This window comes from Artibeus jamaicensis, unplaced genomic scaffold (genome assembly GCF_021234435.1).
Source record: "Artibeus jamaicensis isolate MK-2021 breed Jamaican fruit bat unplaced genomic scaffold, CSHL_Jam_final contig_477, whole genome shotgun sequence".
Taxonomy (NCBI): Eukaryota; Metazoa; Chordata; class Mammalia; order Chiroptera; family Phyllostomidae; genus Artibeus; species Artibeus jamaicensis.
The window spans coordinates 6,684,018-6,703,159 of record NW_026521854.1 but is presented as its reverse complement, the minus strand read 5'-3'; the positions used below and the strand labels follow the sequence as shown (position 1 = coordinate 6,703,159).

General features: G+C 56.4%; 1 protein-coding gene across 2 annotated transcripts; it reads right to left on the bottom strand.

Annotated features, from left to right (window-relative positions):
- Positions 1-221: 221 nt before the first annotated feature.
- On the bottom strand, positions 222-8,282 carry COMP (cartilage oligomeric matrix protein). Of its 2 annotated transcripts, none has more exons than XM_037142136.2 (19): positions 7,361-8,282; positions 7,018-7,121; positions 6,628-6,679; positions 6,036-6,205; positions 5,260-5,397; positions 4,919-4,993; positions 4,663-4,821; positions 4,473-4,577; positions 4,254-4,361; positions 3,893-4,052; positions 3,342-3,460; positions 3,119-3,171; positions 2,847-3,028; positions 2,504-2,682; positions 2,335-2,383; positions 1,887-2,083; positions 1,091-1,263; positions 481-620; positions 222-369 (listed from the first exon to the last, which is right to left on the bottom strand). In XM_037142136.2, exons 1-19 carry the CDS (start codon positions 7,437-7,439, stop codon positions 323-325), a joined length of 2,289 nt encoding a protein of 762 aa, XP_036998031.2. In that variant the 5' UTR covers positions 7,440-8,282; the 3' UTR covers positions 222-322. The 2 variants fall into 2 exon arrangements, with proteins under 2 accessions (XP_036998031.2, XP_036998032.2); XM_037142137.2 differs by having other exon boundaries at positions 7,018-7,097.
- Positions 8,283-19,142: the final 10,860 nt, after the last annotated feature.

The window sequence follows — 19,142 nt, the reverse complement described above, 5'->3', positions numbered from 1 at the left end:
TGGACCTGTGTTTTGAAAGGGGAGCAAGCCACCTCTCACGTTCCTGGAGCAGACACTCTGGGGGGGGGGGTGGGCTGCAGCCCCAGGCCTGGGGCCTCCTGAGTCAGGGCTGGACACTGTTAGTCAGTTGGGAAGGGAGTCAGCTGCAGGCCCCACTCCCCGAGGCCAGACCCCACCATCTCCCCAAAGCAGAGGCCCCAGCCGCCATCCTGCCAAACACACTTTATTTTGTCCTCCCTGATCTTCCTCCCCCAGGCTGGCCACCCCTCCGTGCTTCCGCCCTGAAGGTGGCCACCATCTCATTGCAGGTCCCTGTCTGTCCCTAGGCCTGCAGCAGCTGCTGGATCTCATAGTCCTCCGGGATGGTGTCTGTGGAGGGAGAGAGGGCAGGAGGGTGAGAAAGGGTGAGGCCAGCAGGGCAGACTCCACGCTCCCTGGCTTGCCTTGCCCTCATCCCCTCTCCTCACTCCCTCTTCTCACCGTTACAGCGGTAGCGCAGGTTGGCCCAGATGATGTTCTCCTGGGAGAAGCAGAAGACACCTAGGCGGCCACCCCTCATGGTCGTGTCCAAGACCACATTGCTGTCAGCCACCAGCTCAGGGCCCTCGTAGAACCGTACTCTGTGGGGGGCAGGGGACAGTGAGGCAGGGGACTGTGAAGCCCCTCAAACCTTCGGTGTCTGCCCTGAAAGATGAGCCCCCTCCTCTCTCTGAGTGGGGGCCACAGATCCCTCCTGTCTGGCCCATACTCAGGGCAGGCAGGGCCCTTGACCTGTGCCTCAGCTACTCTGTGTGAGAGAGTAGCTATCCAGGGTCCTGCACGCAAGAGGTGCTAAGTGGAGCGCCTGGACTTCCCTGCGCAGAGCAGGGGTTGAGAAATGGGGAGTGGGTGGAGCCTCACCTTCTCGCTGAGGCCCCACCATGTGCTGGGCCCCAGGAGGGGTGTTGTGCCCTGGGCCAGTCACACTTAATTCTAGCTGCCACATTACATTGTTCCTGCTTTACAGATGAGGGGTCAGAGGCCCTCAGAACCTGTCCTGGAGCCAGGGTGGAGCAAGGACTCCAGTCCCTAGGCAGGGCAGGGTCCCCACCTGATGTAGCCCACTTGGGGCCGGTGCTGCAGGAACCAGCGGTAGGATGTCTTGTCCTTCCAGCCCACATTGCGGGGGTCCTTCCAGAGCAGCCGCACTTGTGATGCTGTGTCCCCCGTGTGCCACAGTGCATTCCGGAGGTGCTCCCCAGGGCCTGTGGAGGACTTCACAGCCTGACATGCCCAGAGACACAGGCACAGGGTCAGAGACTGCATGGGCCCCTGGACACCCCCCCGAACCCTCGTGGTTGCTTTAGGTCACGGAAGAATGATGGGGGCTTTGGGGGGCCTGGATGGGAAACCCACAAGGACACCTTGGGCACCACATGGAGATTTCTAGGTGGGTCCTGGGGACAGCAGTGTTCCGGAATCTCATGAGAGGATTTGAGAGTCTGAATAGGTTGGGAATCTGGGAAGCTTTGCGGGGCTGCAGGATTTAGTGACCTGTAGAAAGTTTTGGGTGTCTGTGGGATACACTGGGGTGTAGAGGATTTGGGAAATTTGCTGGGAAGTTTGTGTGATAGAGTCCAGCGATTCTGCAAAAGGTTTTGGAAACTGAGGAAAAGTTTAGGGCTCTGTGAAAGGGTTTCAGGGCCCAAAAGATGATTGGCAGATGCTGAGCGAGAGTTTGAGGGCCTGTGGAGTCTGGAGGAGAGCTGGAAACAGGGAGGAAGAATTCAAAGTCTGTGGAATGATGCTGGAGGACCGTGAAGGCTTTGGAGGCGTGTAGAGGACATGGAGCTAGAGGTCAGGACACTGGTATCCCCACCACTGCCATACCACACCGCTCTCCACACCTTGAGCTGGATGCCAGGTTCAGCCACAGCGCGGAAGGGGTTAGCCTGCCAGTACGTCTGCTCCATCTGCTTCCACATGACCACGTAGAAGCTTGAACTGTCCTGATAGCCAAAAATGAAGCCAGCATAGTCATCGTCTGTGGCAGTGTTCACGTGGAACGTGCCTTCAAAGTCCACTCCATTGAAAGCTGTGTAACCTGGGGAGGTAGGAGGCAAATGGGGTCCTAGACACCACAGAACCGCCCCTTGCAGGGTCCAGCTTGGCCCCTGAGCCCAGATTTCCCCTCAGTAGACCCACCCCCTAAATTTAGACACAGCCATGACTCTGGACCTTCAAATCTCCCTTCAACCACCCTGCCCCAACCCAGACGCTATGGCCTCACCCCACCCTCCCTCTGGCCCTGCCGGAGCGGCTCCCTGCAGAGCCTTCCCCTTCTCCATGTCTCACCCACAGCCAGGCCAGGGTCACTGTTCATCGTCTGCACGATCTCCATCCCCTAATGGGGTCAAAGGAAGAAAGGCATCAGGTTGGGCATGGAGCCCTCGACTTCCCAGCCCCTAGGCTAGGATCCTGAGAGGGTCCTGAGCTCCTCCCACCTGCTGGTCCCTGCCCCCACCTGGTTGAGCACCACCCAGTTGGGGTCTATTTGCGCATCACCCTCGGGGTCCAGCACTACGGTCTGGAAGGCTCGAAAATCGGTGAGGGTGACCTCGGCATTCTCCGGACAGACATCAATCTTGTCCACCACCTTGTCGGCGTCGAAGTCGCCCTGGCACGCATCACCTACACCATCCCCTGAGAGGTGGTGGGAGACCCTGGGGCGGTGAGGTCAGTGCCAGGTGCCCACTCCATGCCTAGCCCCGCTCACACCTTCACTGTCCCCACCGTGCCCACTCCAAAACCTGCCCCAGTGCCTCTGCATGTCCCATGCCCACCACAGGCCCCAAACCCTGCCTTACGATCTGAGTCTGCCTGGTTTGGGTTGGGCACCAGGCGGCAGTTGTCCCGACTGTCAGGGACCCCATCGTTGTCATCATCGTCATCACAGGCATCACCCTGTCCATCATGGTCTGAGTCCTGCTGGGAGCTGTTGGGCACTGTGGGGCAGTTGTCCCGAGAGTCCTGGTGCCCATCCCCATCCCTAGAGTGGGTGGGTGGGGCAGAGAGACAATGAGATACCCAGAGGGCCCTGTAGGGGCCACCCACCCCCTGTCCCAGAAGGTCTCCTTACTGGTCTTGGTCACTGTCACAAGCATCTCCCACAAAGTCATGGTCCACATCCCCCTAGGAAGGTGCAGGGGTCCACGATCAGGGCAGAGGATCTCAAAATCCTCCAACCCATGCCCAGTTCCAGAGCAAAGGAACACCCCTCAGGCTGCTTTGAATGGGCTGTGGTCTTGTTAACACAGCCTGGGGCTCATGCGGGGAGTCTGACCCAACTGACCTGCCCTCACCTGGTCTGGGTTGTTCTTCTGGGGGCAGTTATCACAGACATCTCCTACACCGTCGCCATCCCTGTCCTTCTGGTCTGAGTTGGGCACCCTGGGGCAGTTGTCTGCTGCATTTTTGATTCCTTCAGGAAGCAGGGGAACCGGACAGGACCCCATGATTAGGTGAGGCCAGGCTGACTTCAAGGGCAAGCCTGGGCCAGAGTCCTACCCTCCCCTGGCGCTCAATTACTGCAAAGTTAAACCCAAGTACTCATACCAACTTCATGAATAGATGGCCAGGGAGGAGACTGTCCCTTCTCTTGCCCTGTGAATGCACTCACCTGAGATTCTATGCTCAAGGTGTAAAAAGGACACCTCCTGACCCTAAACCCCAGACCATGTCCTGCTTTTCCTCCCTGCAGCATCCAACATAGCGGGCATTTTTCTGCTCCCCTGAGCAAGGTCCATGGTTCAAACAGGCGGCCAAGTTAAGCTCAGACCCTCAGCTTCTGAGCCCTGTCCCCTGCTGAGTCCGGACCCCCACCATACCAGCCCCCACCCCCCACCGTGCTCACCGTCACCGTCGATGTCATCGTCGCAGGCATCCCCTCGGCCATCCTGGTCTGTGTCTTTCTGGTCTTCGTTCTTTTGGGTTCTGCAGTTGTCGCAGGCATCTCCCCACTTGTCGTTGTCCGAATTGCGCTGGTCTGGGTTCCGTACCAGAGGGCAGTTGTCCTGGGGGACAGGAACGGTTAAGGTGGGAGGGGAAGTCAAGCCAAGTGGAGCAAATGTCACCTCCAAGATTAGCCCACCTCCGAGGACCCACTTCCTCTACAGAGCCCCTCACCCCTCCAGTATCTGCGAGTCCGCCTCTGAGGCCAAGGCCCAAGACAAAGCTCCGCCCCCCAGCTCTCCTAGGCCCCGCCCTTGCCCCACCTCCTCGTTGAGGATCTTGTCACCGTCGGCATCTGAGTCACAGGCGTCTCCGATGCCGTCGCGATCTACGTCCTCCTGCCCTGAGTTGGGCACAGTCACGCAGTTGTCCTGGGGGGCACAAGGGCAGGCCTGAAGGGCGTGGTCTGGGGCCCCGCCCACCCCGCGAGGACCGTCCGCTCGCGCTGGCCCCGCCCCTGACCCCGCCCCGACCCCGCCCACCTTGCGGCAGTGGCGCTCCGAGCAGCGCAGCTTCTCGTCGGGGAAGCCGTCAAGGTCCGTGTCTCGGCCGCAGAGAAGCCCGTTGCCAGCCCAGCCGATGGCACACTGCGGGCGAGGGGTGAGCGAATGCTCCGGCGTCACCGACCGCCATTTCCCCATCCCACACCCCTCCCCGCGCGGCTGCGCTCACCACACACGACCGCGAGCCGTCGCGCTCCAGGATGCAGTCGGCCTTCTCGTGGCACGTGCTGGGCGTGCCGTCCGGGCAGAAGCGCTGGGCGCGCGGCCGGCAGCCGGAAGCTTGGTCGCCCACGAAGCCGGGCTGGCACTGGCCGCACTGGAAGGAGCCCTGCGTGCGGGAGGTGAGCCCGGGCCGCTGCCGCTGCGCGCACCACCCCACCCCCTGCCCAGTCTCCGCGTCCTTCTCCTCTCCTCCTGGGCCTTACCCGGGTGTTGACGCACACGGAGTTGGGGACGCAGTTATGCTGCCCGGTCTCACACTCATTAACGTCCGTGCAAACCTGGGTGGGAGGGAGCGCAGAGGTTACCGCCCCGACGCAGACACCCTCAGACCTAGTCCGCTGTCTCCTCTGCTACCTCTCCCCTCCATCCGCCTCATACCGCGGCCGTCCCTGACGCGGACCCTTTCCCACCGACTCCGTCTAGACCCCAGTTCCTATCACCTCTTGCTGGAGCGAGCAGGGTAAGGCCGCGAGGCTGGAGAACCAGTTTACTAAGCAAAACGCGCCGTTCCCCAACTCCTGGCTCCACTTCCCAGGGCCCTCACCTGCTTGTTGGTCTTGGCGAAGGCTAGCCCCACGCCCTCGTGGGTGGAGCCGCTGAACCCCGGCGGACAGGCTTCGCAGCGGAAGCCGGGGCTAGTGTTGATGCAGCGGACCCGGGGGAAGCAGGGATGGGCGTTACACTGGGAGGAAAAGGGCCATGGAAGGTCAGAGGACTCAGAGCTCTTCCCCAGCTGCCCCCACCCCTCCAGTGACGCCTTATGGTTCCTTAGGCTTGGAGTTAGAAAGTCCAAGTGTCATCAGCCAGCACTCGAACAGGGGGAGACACGTGGGGCAGAGGCGGGATCAGGCGGGGAGAGGGGCGCGCCTGAGGGGGTCTGCTGCTGGGCCCCGGCGGGATGGGTGGTCATGGACAGGGGAAGAAACTGTAAGGACGAGTGTCCCCAGCAGAGGGGGAAAGTTGTCCCTGCGTGCGTGCCCGTGGGTGGGGAAGTCGTCGGGGCGGGCTCCGGGCTGTGGTGGAAGGGTTGTTGAGGCTGCCGAGCCTCGGAGGTGGGGGGGGGGGGGGTTCTTGGGGCGGACCATTCCTGGCGATACGGGAGTCGGGAGTCGTTGGGACGGGCGTCACTGGCAGTGGAGGGGGTTGGCCCTGGTGGCGAGGGAGGTGGTGGGGGTGGGTGGCCTCCGGCGGTGGGGTAGTCCTCTGGAAGTGCGCCCTTGATGATGAGGGGATCCTCGGGGTGAGCACCCGCAGCTGAAGAGGAGATCTTGAGGGCAGTAGGGAGTTGGGGGATCACCGGGCCGGTGGGGGCCGGCGTACCTCGTTGATGTCGGTGCATTGCGTGCCGTTGCCTGTGAAGCCCGCCGGGCAGGGTCCGCAGCTCGCGCCGCTCGCCGTTTCCGTGCAGGCCACGCCCGGGAAGCAGTAGCCAGGCGTGCACTGGGGTAGGGGCCGCACGCTCACCCCGGGGTTTTTCACCTGCTGCATCCCTGGCGAGGCGTGGGGTGAGGACCTAGGCAGTCAGGACCTACCAAGCCCAGGGGCGGAGCCTAGCAACATCCTGCCCCTACCGGGGGTTGAGCCCTTCTGGACCCCACCCCGGCCGGCTCCCGCTGCCCTCGGGTCTCTCCAGTCTCCCGCTCTGCGCTCCGGCCTTTTTCAGCTTTTCCCTCCGCGTCTCTACCTCCCTGCACCGGGTCCCCCATGGCTTCTGCCTCTCTGTCTATCCCCTTCCCTCCGTCTCGGTCTCCCCTCCCTGTCGGCCTCTCCTCCACTCTCTCCGTCTCCGTCAGCCTCGTCCTTTTCCTCTTCTCTTCCTCCCCGTCTCTCCTTTGCTCTCGGTTTCTGTTACTGTCTTACACCGCTTCTTGCTGTCCCGCCGTCCCTTCTCTGCCTCCTTAGCTCCACTTACCGCACGCGTCACATTCCATCACCGTGTTTTTCAGGAACGTGATTTCCTTGACCTGTGGTGCAAGGGAGACGGTGTGTGGTCAGCGGGGTTCCGTCCTTCTCCTCCTCCCCTGGGACTCCCCTCTCCACTCTCCCCCACTCACTCCCCTCGGACCGCCTACCCTCCCAACTCCTCTCCCTCCTCGGGACTCCCTCTTCTCCTGGGGGACCCCTACCCTCTTCCACAGAACCCCTTATTCTTGGGGGCCCTCTTACCAGGTACCCTCTCCACCACTACCGGGACCCCTTTTACCTGTCTCCCGCCCCCATGCAGACCCTGCCTCCCAGACCCCCACCTCCAGGTCTCTCTCCCATCCCCCGCGCTCCTGTACCCTTCACCCGCCGCCCGCACCTGCTGACGCAGCAGCTCCCGCACGTCCCGTAGCGCCGCGTTGGTCTCCTGCAGTTCGCGCAGCATCTGCGGGCCCAGGTCTGCACCCGAGCCAACAGGGGGCGCTGGTGGGGTGTCGGGGCATGAGGACTCGCCCACGCTGCTCCTCACGCTGCCACCGCCGCAGGGACTCCGACTCTCACCCCTTTCCTTGAGCCTCTCTGCCCAGCTGCCTGCTTTCTACATCCTGCATACCCCCGCTTTTACTGTCCCAAGCCCCAGAAAGCCGCGACCCCAGGCCTCCCATGGGTCCTCCTGTCAGTTTGGGCATTGGGGGCACGGTGTGGGGGAAGGCGCAGCTCACCTAACCGGATCTGGCCTTGACCCAACACACCAAGGGCGCCCAGGGAGAGCAGGAGAACGCAGGCAGCTGAGAGAACCATGGCAGCGACCGGGAGCTGAACAGCGGCTTGCTCTCTGCCGCCCACCAGGCCCGCGGGGCCTATTTATCCGGGCGGTACGGCCGGCCCCAGGGACGGCCCACCGCCGCCCTGCCCAGCGTCCAGCCGCAACGTAAACAGCCGGCGCTGGCCTCTTCGTTCAAGGCCCCACCCAGCTTGACTGAACCGGGGTCTGGTGAGGAAACTGAGTCATGGGAGCCAGTGCAGGGTCGGTGGGGCGGGGAGTCAGATGGGACCACCCTCCAGCTGTCTCATTCACTTATTCCTGAGTGCCTGCTGTATGCCAGGTCTGGCGCACTGCTGAGAACACGACAAACCCCATGGAAGTCCCGCTCAACTCTCACTTGGGGAGACAGAGTCGAGAGTGGCTAAAGGTCGACCTGGCTGGTGTGGCTCAGTTGGTTGGAGTGTCGACCCTATGGGTTCGATTCTCGGTCAGGGCACATATCTAGGTTGCAGGTTCAATCCTGGGTCCAGGCACGTATGATCATACATGAAGTAACAAGTCAATGCTCCTTTCTAGCATTGATATTTCTCTCTCTCTCCTTCCCTCTCTCTAAAGCCAGTGAAAAATCCTTGAGAGAAGATTTTTAAAAAGAGAGGCTAAAGGTTAGTACCAACCTCTGCCTCCCTCCCTGCTTTAGGTCAGGCTGACTGACCCTCCTTTCCCTCTCTGTGCCTCAGTTTCCCCCTGCACCTTGATGGTAAGTATTACTAATGGTGATGATTACTGTAGGAAATGAGGGGTCAGATTTAAGCAGGGACTCTCAGTCTGCCTATCCAGGACCACAGAGGCATGCTTCTGGGCCCTTCACCCCAGAAAGCTGCAGGTGACCCCCCTCACCACTTTGTGATCTCCCCTTTCTGTGAGTGCTGGTGGAGGCAGCCTGGTTGCCCACCGGCTGGAGCCCACTCAGTTTCCTAGTCTGTGCAATGGGTTGCTCATGTGTCAGTTGCCATGGGGGTTGCACAAATTAAAGGGCTCCAGCTGGAGGTCTGAGAGGGGCCCCAGACTTCTGTTTGCTGAGACTTCACCACACCTTCGGAACTCTGCTCCACCTACTCTGGGAACAGCCTGTAATGAAAATAAAAATTACTGCTAATTAGGAAAATCATCTCTGTCAGCCCAGCCACACTCTTGAGCTACAAAACACATCAGTTTTCTGGAGTTAACCCTCTCCACCCCTACCCTCTGGAGGCTTACAGCCTTTATTTTAAAGATGGGGAAACTGAGGCCTAAATGGTGGAAATGATTAGCTTAAGGCCACTGTGAGAGGAGTAGTGAAGCTAGGGTAGGGTCACAGCCTGATCTATTCTGAAAAGCTGCAGAGAAATCAAAGAGGGCTTCCTGAAGGAGATGGCAAGGAAACCTAAACAAAAGGGAGGACTCAACCCTGGCTGGTGTAGCTCAGTGATTGAGAGTGGGCCTGTGAACCAAAGGGTCACTGGTTTGATTCCCAGTCAGGGCACATGCCTGGGTTGTGGGCCAGGTTGCCAGTAGCGGGTGCATAAGAGGCAACCACACACTGATGTTTCTCTCCCTCTCTTTCTCCTTCCCCTCTCTCTAAAAATAAATAAATAGAGTTGTTTTTTGTTTTTTTAAGGGAGGACTCAGTTCAGCAGAGGGAAAAGGTGAAGACAGTTCTGGCAGAGGGAAGCATGTGGAGTTTGCAGGTGGGGAAATTTCAGGCACATTCATTTACCCCACCAGTTTGCACTGAGCACCTACTGTGTGTCATGCCCTGTGCTAGATGCTGGGTTCACAAGGTGAACAAACCCAACCCAGCCTCTCCAGCTTGGGAAGCCCAGGTTGGTGAGAGGCAGCTACATAATTATTCAAAGGGGCCATGACTGTGAGGGGGGAGCTCCAAAGAGGTTCCTGCCCCAGCCTGGGGTAGGGGGAGTCAGGAATATGAAGAGGACAAGGCCAGGCCAAGAGATGATGGAAAAGCATTTCAGATAGAGGAACATCGCACACAAAGCCCCCAAGGCAGAAATGAACCTCATGTACCAATTGATCTTAGGGTGGGGAGATCTTGGGGCTCAGGAGAAGCAGCGTGGGGCTCAGGCTGTCTTCTGAAGGCAATGTGCAGTCACAGAGGGTAATTGAGGAGGGGTGGACCTGGAGGCGAGGCTGGGTGGGAACAGCTAGCCCCAGCCTGGTCATTTCCAGTGAAGCACCCGCCTTGCCTGCTGCCTGCGGCCGGGCCATGAGCTCACCTCCTGTTTTCCTTGGCATCTGGCACACCTGGGGGCCGATCCCGGCTGGTGCTGAATTCTTGGGAAAACTATGGTTCCAGGAGGACTAGCAGGCATGCGTGTGCCTCATGCAGCTGGGACAAGAGCACATGGAAGCCAGGCCCCTGCCACAGGCTTGGCACGAGGCTGGGGCTTGGACACACGTGGCCTTGTTCAGGCCGTGGGGAGCAGCGGGGAAGGGCACTCCAGGCAGAGGGAACAGCAAACTAAGGATGTCCCGGTTTGCATATCAGACAACAGATGACCAGAGATGGGCATTCTGGTTTCATGTTCTTGCCTCCTGGATCCTACCAGCCCTGAAATATATTTTCTAGGCAGTGTCCCCTTCCTCCTCATTCTGGGAGTCTTTCCCAGCCTTTGTACCTGCTGTTCCCTGCCACTCTAAATACCTTCCTCTGTCCTTCTAGTCCTGGATCTGATGCCTCCTTCAGGAAGCCCTCTTTGCTTGGGCAGGGCTCAGGGGCTTCTGCTTGTGTGACCTGCAGCAGAGGATTCCTGGCAGAGAAGGGATGGGTTGACCCTGGCGACTGTGTTTAGTTCTGTCCCTCCCAGTCTGGGGGTTCCTCAGGAGCCTGGGGGCCGGTGTAGAGAAGGAAGGCTAGAGGGTTTGGTAATCTGTGACACCTGCTACCATTTATGTAACATTGTTATTATTCCCTATAATTAATGCAGCATCACTGCTATTGATAACAGTAACCCTTGCCAGCCCTGTTCTTTAGGACACACTTGGGAGCCACTTGGCCTGGGTTGGAACTTCAGCTAGGCACAGCTTTGCTAAGTGACCTAGTTAAGTTGCTTGACTTGTCTGTGCCTCAGTTTCCTTGCCTGTAAAACAAGCGTGATCCTTGTTGAGAGGACTGAATGAGCAAACCTGTATGCAGCATCTGGTCCCAGTATCAGCCCCCTTATACAATAAGGGAATTATACACTATGTCACTTACACCATAGAGGGGTTTTATTCACATTTTCCTGGGAGAGAAGATGAGACACCTCAAGGTCACACAGCCAGGATTAGAACTGGTGAAGGCAGGACCCCTAAGGCTTTCACACACCCCTCCTCCCTGCCCTTGGCCACAGAATCCAGACGAGAAATGCTGGCCCAGGCCCCTCGTTAGCTGTGAAGCTTTTATTGCCTGGGACCTCATGGGCTGAGGCTTTGGCCAGTGCCCCAGCCAGCTAGCTCCCCTTCCCACCACACCAGACCCAGTGGTTCCAGGAGCCTGGCCAGGCGGGGGCTGAGGGGCTGGGGCCTGCATGATGGGGCCCTTGGGGCCCCTCCTGGCAGAGGTCTGTTGGGCCAGGAGACATGTGGGCGCCCCCAGCATGCCCAGCTGCCTCCTCTGGTGAATCCAGAGGGAAAATATGTCGGGAAGGCAGCTGCCCTGCCCTGGGCGGGCCTGGCCACAGGCTCAGAGTCTGGGGAATTCATCAGGGTGGAGATGGAGGCCACAGCCGAGGAGCCTAACCCAGCCTGCCTCTGACAGCCCCACTGGGCCCGTCTCTCCAGAAGGACCAAGTGGCAGGGGACAGGCTGCCATTTGGGCACTTGACCCAGCTATGAGGCTGATAGACCCACCCTGACTTGCTCTGTGACCTTCAGTAAAGCCCTGCCTTTTCTCCCACCGTTCATTCCATCCCAGGCTTCCTGAAGAGTGATGATAAAGAAAGAAGACAGTAAATGTAGTGGCTACCATTCTATTTATTAAGTCCCAAACACTCGAAACTTTGCCAACCACTTCTGTGGTTTTTTTCTGTCCTGCTCTCCTGCCCCCTCTACGGCCCCAGGAGGCAGGAACGGGCGTCGTGGAGGCAGCAGGGCAGGGCAGTGAAGGCCTTGGTCTCTGGCATTCAGGCTCTGAGTTTCATGTTCCAGCTCTGCTGTGGAACCTGAGGCGAGTTGTTTGACTTCTCTGTGCCTCAGTATTTTCCTTTTGTTCTCTCTCTCTCTCACTCTTTCTGGTAGTAGAGAGGATCGCCTTCAAAACTTATGATGCCCTGGCCAGCATGGCTCAGTTGGTTGGAGCATCATTCCGTACACCAAAGGCTGGGGATTCGACCCCCGTCAGTACACAAACCTAGGCTGTGGGTTCGATCCCTGGTTGGGGCACATATGGGAGACAACCAATCGATATTTCTCTCTTTCTAAAATCAATAAACATATTAAAAAAATTTTAATCTATTATAATGTACATTTTATAATGTACATTTTACATGAAGTATACTTCATTTTATACTTATAGCAAGGAAAGTTGCTTCAGAAGAGAGAGAAGCTCTCCAGGAACAGGAGGCCCACTGGAGTTTAAAGGCACAGCTTCAGTGGGCGCTGATGTCCTGCTCTTCCCCCCTTTGCTCTCACGTTTAATGAGAATTTTCTTTTCTTTTTATTTTTTTAATTTATTGAATTTAGAAAGAGAGAGAGGATTCTTCCTCCCTTTAGAGAGGAAGGGAGAGAGAGAGAGAGAAACATCGATTTTGCTGTTCCACTTATTTACGCCTTCTTTGGTTGATTCTTGTGTGTGCCCCGTCCGGGGATTGAACCCACAACCTTGGCATCAAATGACACTCTAACCAACTGAGCAACTAGCCGGGGCCAAGACTTTTAATAAAACAACTGTGTCTGTGTTACAGAGAGACAGCCTGCGGGACTAACTACAGGCCCGTTTTTCTCTCCCTCTCTTCCTCTCTCTTCTCTGTCTGATGAAGTGAAAAATGGAAATGCCTAAAGATTTTCACATGGTAACAGGAGCAGTCAAAATCAAGGTGAACATGGAGATCGCAGGAAACCTACTTCTTACGGCCATTGTGAGAACTGAATGAATTAATCCGTGGAAAGCGATGAGCCCTCAGTTGGTAACATCCCCACTTTCCAGATGGACAAACTGAGGCTCAGCAAGCAGGTTCGTCCCATTGGCTCGATGTGGGCACTGGATGCTCAGAGAAGGAAGTCACACACTCCCTCCCCTCCTCATGGAGGCACATAGCCTGGCCGTGGGAACAGAGTTCCTCGACCCAGCTTTCTGGTCCTCTGTCTGGGGATGGTGGGTGGGTAAACAGAGCTTACCTCCTCAAGCTCCTCCTCCAGCCTCTCTCCAGCCCCCATCCCAGCTCATTAACAGGAGGCCCTTGTTCAGCACAGTGATGGATGGATGGAGGCTGAGGGTGGAGTGTGTTTACCCATTAGTTGCCTGCCTGTCAGGGGCCTGGCTGGGGCATAGGCCAGGAGGGGAGAGAGCTACCAAGTGGGGAGGAGCCCCAGCCGCAAAGCGGGAAGTCTGGCACACAATATATGCCAAATAAGTGAGTACTGATCAGTGGGGTGGGCAGGTGTGGACCCCTCCCCACACATCGAGCGGGGTGGAGGAGGTACCTCTCAGCCCTGTGGTGGGTGGCCTCGAAGGCTGGCAAGTGCACACGCTGCATGGAGCACTCACCACTCAGGAGGAGGGCTGGGCTGGAGGAATGAGGGGGGCAGTCAGGGAGGCCTCTCTGCAGGGGGGGATGTCGGTGCCAAGACTTGAACAGGGGAATGGTTCTGGCTAACTTCGAGCCCCCCAGGCAGAGGGCACAGCCAAAGGCTATGGTGGGAAGTGCCTGATGCATCCAACCACGAGGCAAGTACAGCTAAAGCAGAGGGGCCCTGGAGGAGGAGAAGGGCCGGACCACAGGGAGGAGTGGGGGGATGGTGGCCTGTGCAGAGACAAAGCTATGAGCTGGGAGCCATGCTTGGGCTTCACAGGCCTCTCCAGCCCCATCTCTTTCTTCCCTCGAGCCCCTTTACCTGGGCTGTGACTGCTCTCTGGTGCACCACTCCCTTTAACATGGCTCACTTTTTCTTGTTCCAGCTGGGTTAGTGGCCTCTCCTGGCCTCCAAATTGCCCTCAGTGTCCTCCATCACAGCTTGGCCACACTGTGTGGCACTGCTGGGTTATATGGGGTGTGTGTCTATGTCACCTGAGCCCCACCATCTTGTTCCCCACCGTGTCTGCAGCGTCATGCACACATGGTGGAATAAATGAATGATGGATGGATGTACAGATGGGTAAATGGATGGATGGATGGGTGGATGAATGAATGGGATGGCTGGGGGGGGTGGATGGTTGGACAGACGGATGGGTGAGCCGATGATCGGAAGGGTGAATGGACAGGTGGGTCTGTGGGTAGATGTATAGATGGACCCTCTTCAGGACTTCTCTGGCTATGTGGCAACCCCATTCAGAGGTCACTATGAGAATTCAATAAAAGAGTGAAGGTGAAGCACATAGTAGGCACCCACCTGTTCAGCCTTGCTGGCCTTGTTTCCCAGTAGGTTAAAGAATTACTAGAGCCAAGGAGTTCCAAATCCAAGAGCCATGAGAACACAGAACAAGGAGCCACAGAACTGAGAAATCACAGATGCATAACATCATGGGTTGATGGAGCCACAGGACCACAGAGTGCCAAAGCCACAAAACTGGGATCTGAGAGCCCCGGGACCCCCGTGTTAGAGAGCCAGGCATCAGGGTGATATGTCCACCAGAAGCTCAGAGCTATAGGATGGTAGCCACAGGACCCAGGAGGGCTGAGACGCCACACTGGGGCATCCCTCAGCCTTAGGTGCCACAGGACGGAATCTCAGAATTGACCCCAACAGAACCACTCTCTCAGCCACACCCTCACTTGTCTCCAGTCCCAGGAAGCTCCCAGGGGCCACGGGAGCTACCAAGTGCTTCCTCCCCCATGTCTGGGGAGACCACAGGAGAGGAGGATCACGCCATCACTGACTCCTGCAGCCAGCCAACCACCACTCAGTGAGTCCCGGCGCCAAGAGAGGCTGCCCAGGTGCCGGGAGACAGTGCCAACCTCCAGCCAGGCACACCGGGACACTGAGTGCTCAGTAGCAAGTGGAAAAAGAATCAACAAGTTACTTCTACATCCACATCCCTTTAAAAGCCAACAGCAACATAGCATAGAGGGGAAACTGTACTCTGGCACGCCCGCTCTGGGCGGTGGTAGACTGCTGAGTCGCGCCTCCCCCACCCCCAGCTCAGCTCTCACTTCTGCCCACGCCAGGAGTCACATCCCCGCCTATATTCCACCAGACACATCCATGTATTAATAAGCTCTCCTGGGACAGCAACTTTTCCCAGCAGACCCCACCTCTGATGTCCTAAGCAATCAGTCTGTTTTGGAAAGGGGAAACTGAGGTCCGGAGGAGAAGACTGCTGGCCCAGGATCACAGAGGGCTGGAGGCAGGACTCAAACTCTGCACTGTCGGATGCTATGCTTGAGCTCATCGGCACCCATCCAGACTGCCTCTTGGGACCCCAGCCTGCCTCCTCCGGGAGCCCTAGTCATTTGCTTCCAGACATGGCACAGCAAGGAAGCCAGGGCATGAGGCCCAGTGAAGTTTCCCTTCCACTGAACTCAGAGCATCTTGCTCACGAGGGTTGAGGTTGGGACAAAATGCGATCATAACGAGTGCACACTGGGACCTGGTATTGCTGGCATGCGAGGACCTTGTCCCCCTCCCACCTTACACATGGGAAAGCAGAGGGCCAGGGAGTGGGGTTCTCCCCCTTCTCAGGCCCCGGAACCTTCAGTAAGGACTGTTCTCATCCTGATGGGGACATGGGAGTGAACAAAGGCAGCTGATCTCTGAAACCAGGTTGCAGGGACAGAAAGCCCATCCCTCACTGCCTTACCCCAGCAGCTGGGCTGCTTTTAGGCATAGCTGGACTCAGAAGCCCAAATGATGCCTTCTGGATCATTTTTTAAATGATGCCTTTAAAAAAGGGGTGATAAAATACACATGACATACAATTCATCATTTCAGTGTTTTAAAGTGTACAATGCAGTGAAATGGTACATTCACGCAGTCATGCAACCATCACCTCTATCTACTTCCAGAATATTTTCATCTTCCAAGAGGAAACCTCATCCCCATTAGTAGTCACTCTCCATTTCCCAGCCCCCCCAAGTCACACCCACTAATCTACTTCCTCTTTCTACAGATTTGCCTCTTCTGGGCATTTCATATAAACTGAATTATAAACATGCATCTTTTTGTGTCTGGCTTCTCTCACTGAGTATGTCAAGTTTCATCCACGTTGCAGTGTGTATCAGTCCTGGTTCTTCTTTTTTTAAAGATTTTATTTATCTTTAGAGAGGAAGGGAAGGAGAGAGGGAAAGAAATATCAATGTATGGTTGCCTCTTGTGCATCCCCTGCTGGGAACTAGCCTGCAACCCAGGCATGTGCCCTGACTGGGAATCAGAATCAAATCAGCAACCCTTTGGTTTGCAGGCTGGCGCTCAGTCCACTGAGCCACACCAGCCGGGGCTGCTTCATTCCTTTTTATGCCTGAGTAGTGTTTCAATATATGCACAGACCACATCTTGTTTACCCATTCACCAGTTGAGTGTCACTTGAGTTGGTTCCACCTTTTAGCTATTATGTATAATGAATGTATGAACACATGTGTGCAAGTTTTTCTTTGAACACCTGTTTTTAGTTTGGTTGGTTGCTCTTTGTATATACCTGAGTGACGTTGCTGGATCATATGATAACTATGATCATATGAATTATATGTTTAACTTTCTGAGGAACGCCACACTTTTTTATGGCAACTGCACCACTGGACACTCCAACTAGCAGTGCACAAAGGTTCTAGTTTCTCCACATCCTTGCCAACACTTGTTCTTAGGTTTTTAATGATGGCCATCCTAGTGAGTGTGAAGTGGTATCTAGTGATAGTTCTGATTTGCATCTGCTGGTCAGCTCTCTTCCTGCCCCTTGGTGTGCAAAAGTTGGTGAGGTTTACATTTCTCCAGCCCCATGGTCCAAAGGACTCAGAGCACCTTTCCCCTGATAGGCCCAGCAGAGATCTCAGGGCTGACTCTCATTTGCCCAGCTCAGGGGACCACCCTCCCAGAACCAGTCACTGTAGGGGGTAGAGGAATGGAAGACTTTGATTGGTCGGGTCAAGAGTCTGAGTCAGCCTCTCCAGATAGAGGAAGGGTCAGCCTGTCCTGGACAGTACCAGATGCTAAACATGTGAAGCTTGGGTCCCTTACTCCAATTCCTCCCTCGGTAGCTTTCTGCATCACAGGCTGTTGAGTCTTACCTCTTTAATGGGAGTGCCCTGGTAGTGTGCCAAGCCTCTATCCTCTGCCTCCATCTTCATGTGCTACATTTGAGACCCCTCTTGCTGTGCCCTCTGTCCTCGGAAAGGGTGGCAGTCCCAGCTCCAGCCCAGGCCTCCCTGGGAGGCTGCTGCTGAGGGCAATTCCAGGCCCAGCCGAGGCCCTTCCCTCCTCTGCTGGCCTCTGGACCTCCCTTGGGTACCAGGCAACCTTGAACATCCCAAGGAAACAGGGTTGGCCCAGAACAGCTGCCAGTCTGTCATTTCCAAAAGACTGGCTGGTAGCAGAGGAGGAGCCAGTGGGAGGGGACTCCTCAACCTATCACTGATTTCAAAGCTGTTCTCAGCCCTTTTTCTGGTCCTGAAGGTTGAAATAGGGAGATGTGGAATGGTATGGATCATCATGATCAAGGCAGTGACCATGATCCAGAGCTTGGAAGGAGGCTGGGAGGGAATCAGGGAACAAACATATCCAGAGAGGGCAAGACATTTGCTCAGGGCCACACAATAAATGAGTCAGATCTGATTCCAATTTCCACCTTAAAAAAAAAAAATGTTTTAGCCCTGGCTGGTGTAGCTCAGTGGATTGAACATGGGTCTGCAAACCAGTCGATCTTGGTTCAATTCCCAGTCAGGGCACATGCCTGGGTTGCAGGCCAGTTCCCAGGAGGGGACCCATGAGAGGCAACCGTACATTGATATTTCTCTCCCTCTCTCCTTCCCTTCCCCTCTAAAGATAAATAAAATATTTTTAAATGTTTTATTGTGAAGAAACATGACATAAAATCTACTCTTATTAATTTTAAGTGTGCAGTTGCAGTGCATTAAGTGCACTCAGTGTGCACCCACCACCATCATCTCGTTCCACAACTCTTCACCCCGAAAAACTGAAACTGCCCCCATCACACAACTCCCTTTCCCTGCCCCCAGTCCCTGGCCCCAGTCTCCATCTTCTCAACTCACACTTCAACTACTTCCTCTTCACAACGGGGATCAGAAGACCTGAAAGTGATTTAACCTACCCGAGTTCAAACAGCTGAACTGCAACCCAGCCTGGCATATTTGGGACCATTGGGGTCTTGTCCCTGGTGCTCTAAGCTGAGGTGTGTGGTTTCAGATCAATGCCACATGTTCCACACGGGAAACTGAGTCAGAGATGTTGAAATCCCACTTCTGACCCCTGCCCCTCTTCCTGGACAGGCCCCGGAGTGGGTCTCAGGCCTGTGGGCTGGCAGGGGTCCCAGGGCCTGTTTTTTTACCCAGAGCTGGGGTTGATCCTGGAAGGGGCAAGGTGTCAGTGCTGGTGATTATTATTTTAACCTATGCAGCCAGAGACTCAAAGCTGAAGCCATCCTCCCCCACAACCCCCCACCAGGCCTGGCCAGCAAGGCCACCCAGAGGCCTGACTCTCTGGATGCTAAGCCTTCCCAAACCGCACGGTCACAGGACTATGTCCAACTGCACATCTGGACCTTTCGACTTGGTACTAGTTTCCAGCTGGAGCAAAAGGACCTGGGTTGGGGAAAATAGGGGCCCCACCTGCTTGTCCAAAGGTTGGGGGTCAAAGGCTTGGCCCATGCCCCCCGCCTGCCTCTCCCAAGTGGATCCCATCCAGGCTTGGCTGTCAAAGGCTGCTCCTTGTCCCCAAGGCCCATGGAGTGGGAAGATTCTGACCCAGACATGTGGGTCCAACCAGACACTATAGCACATGGCCAAGGTGGGGCTGTTGGTCCACGACCTCACCTCTCCAAGGCTTCCGGTCTTAGGCAATGGCCCTACCATCCACTCAGGGCTGGGCCTGAGTGCTGGGCAGTGACTGAGACCCCTCCCTACCCTCCACATCCAGTACACCAGCGGCTCTTGTTCCCTCCAGGTTCAAAACATACAAGTACAAACACCTTCCTGCTCTGGTCTTAACCCTACTGGCTCCTGCCTGGACCCTGCCCTGGCCTATCCCCAGGGGAGCCATAGGGGATGTCTCAAAATTATCAATCAGATTGCTTTACTCTCCAGGTCACAAATCCTCCATAGCTTCCCATTACTTTCAGAATAAACCTCATCTCCCCATGGCCTGAAAAGCCCCATGTGATCTGACCTCAGCCTGTGCCCCAGCCCATCTCTTCCTCCTTCACCCACTCTGTCCAGCCACACTGGCCTCCTTGCTACTCCTCCAACAGCCAACCCTTTTCCCTACCCCAGGGCCTTTGCACAAACTGTCCCATCTCTATGAAATGCACATCCTCCATGTTTACATACTTTCCTGGATCTCCGCTTAAGGATCACCTACTCAGGAGGCCTCCCCCAACT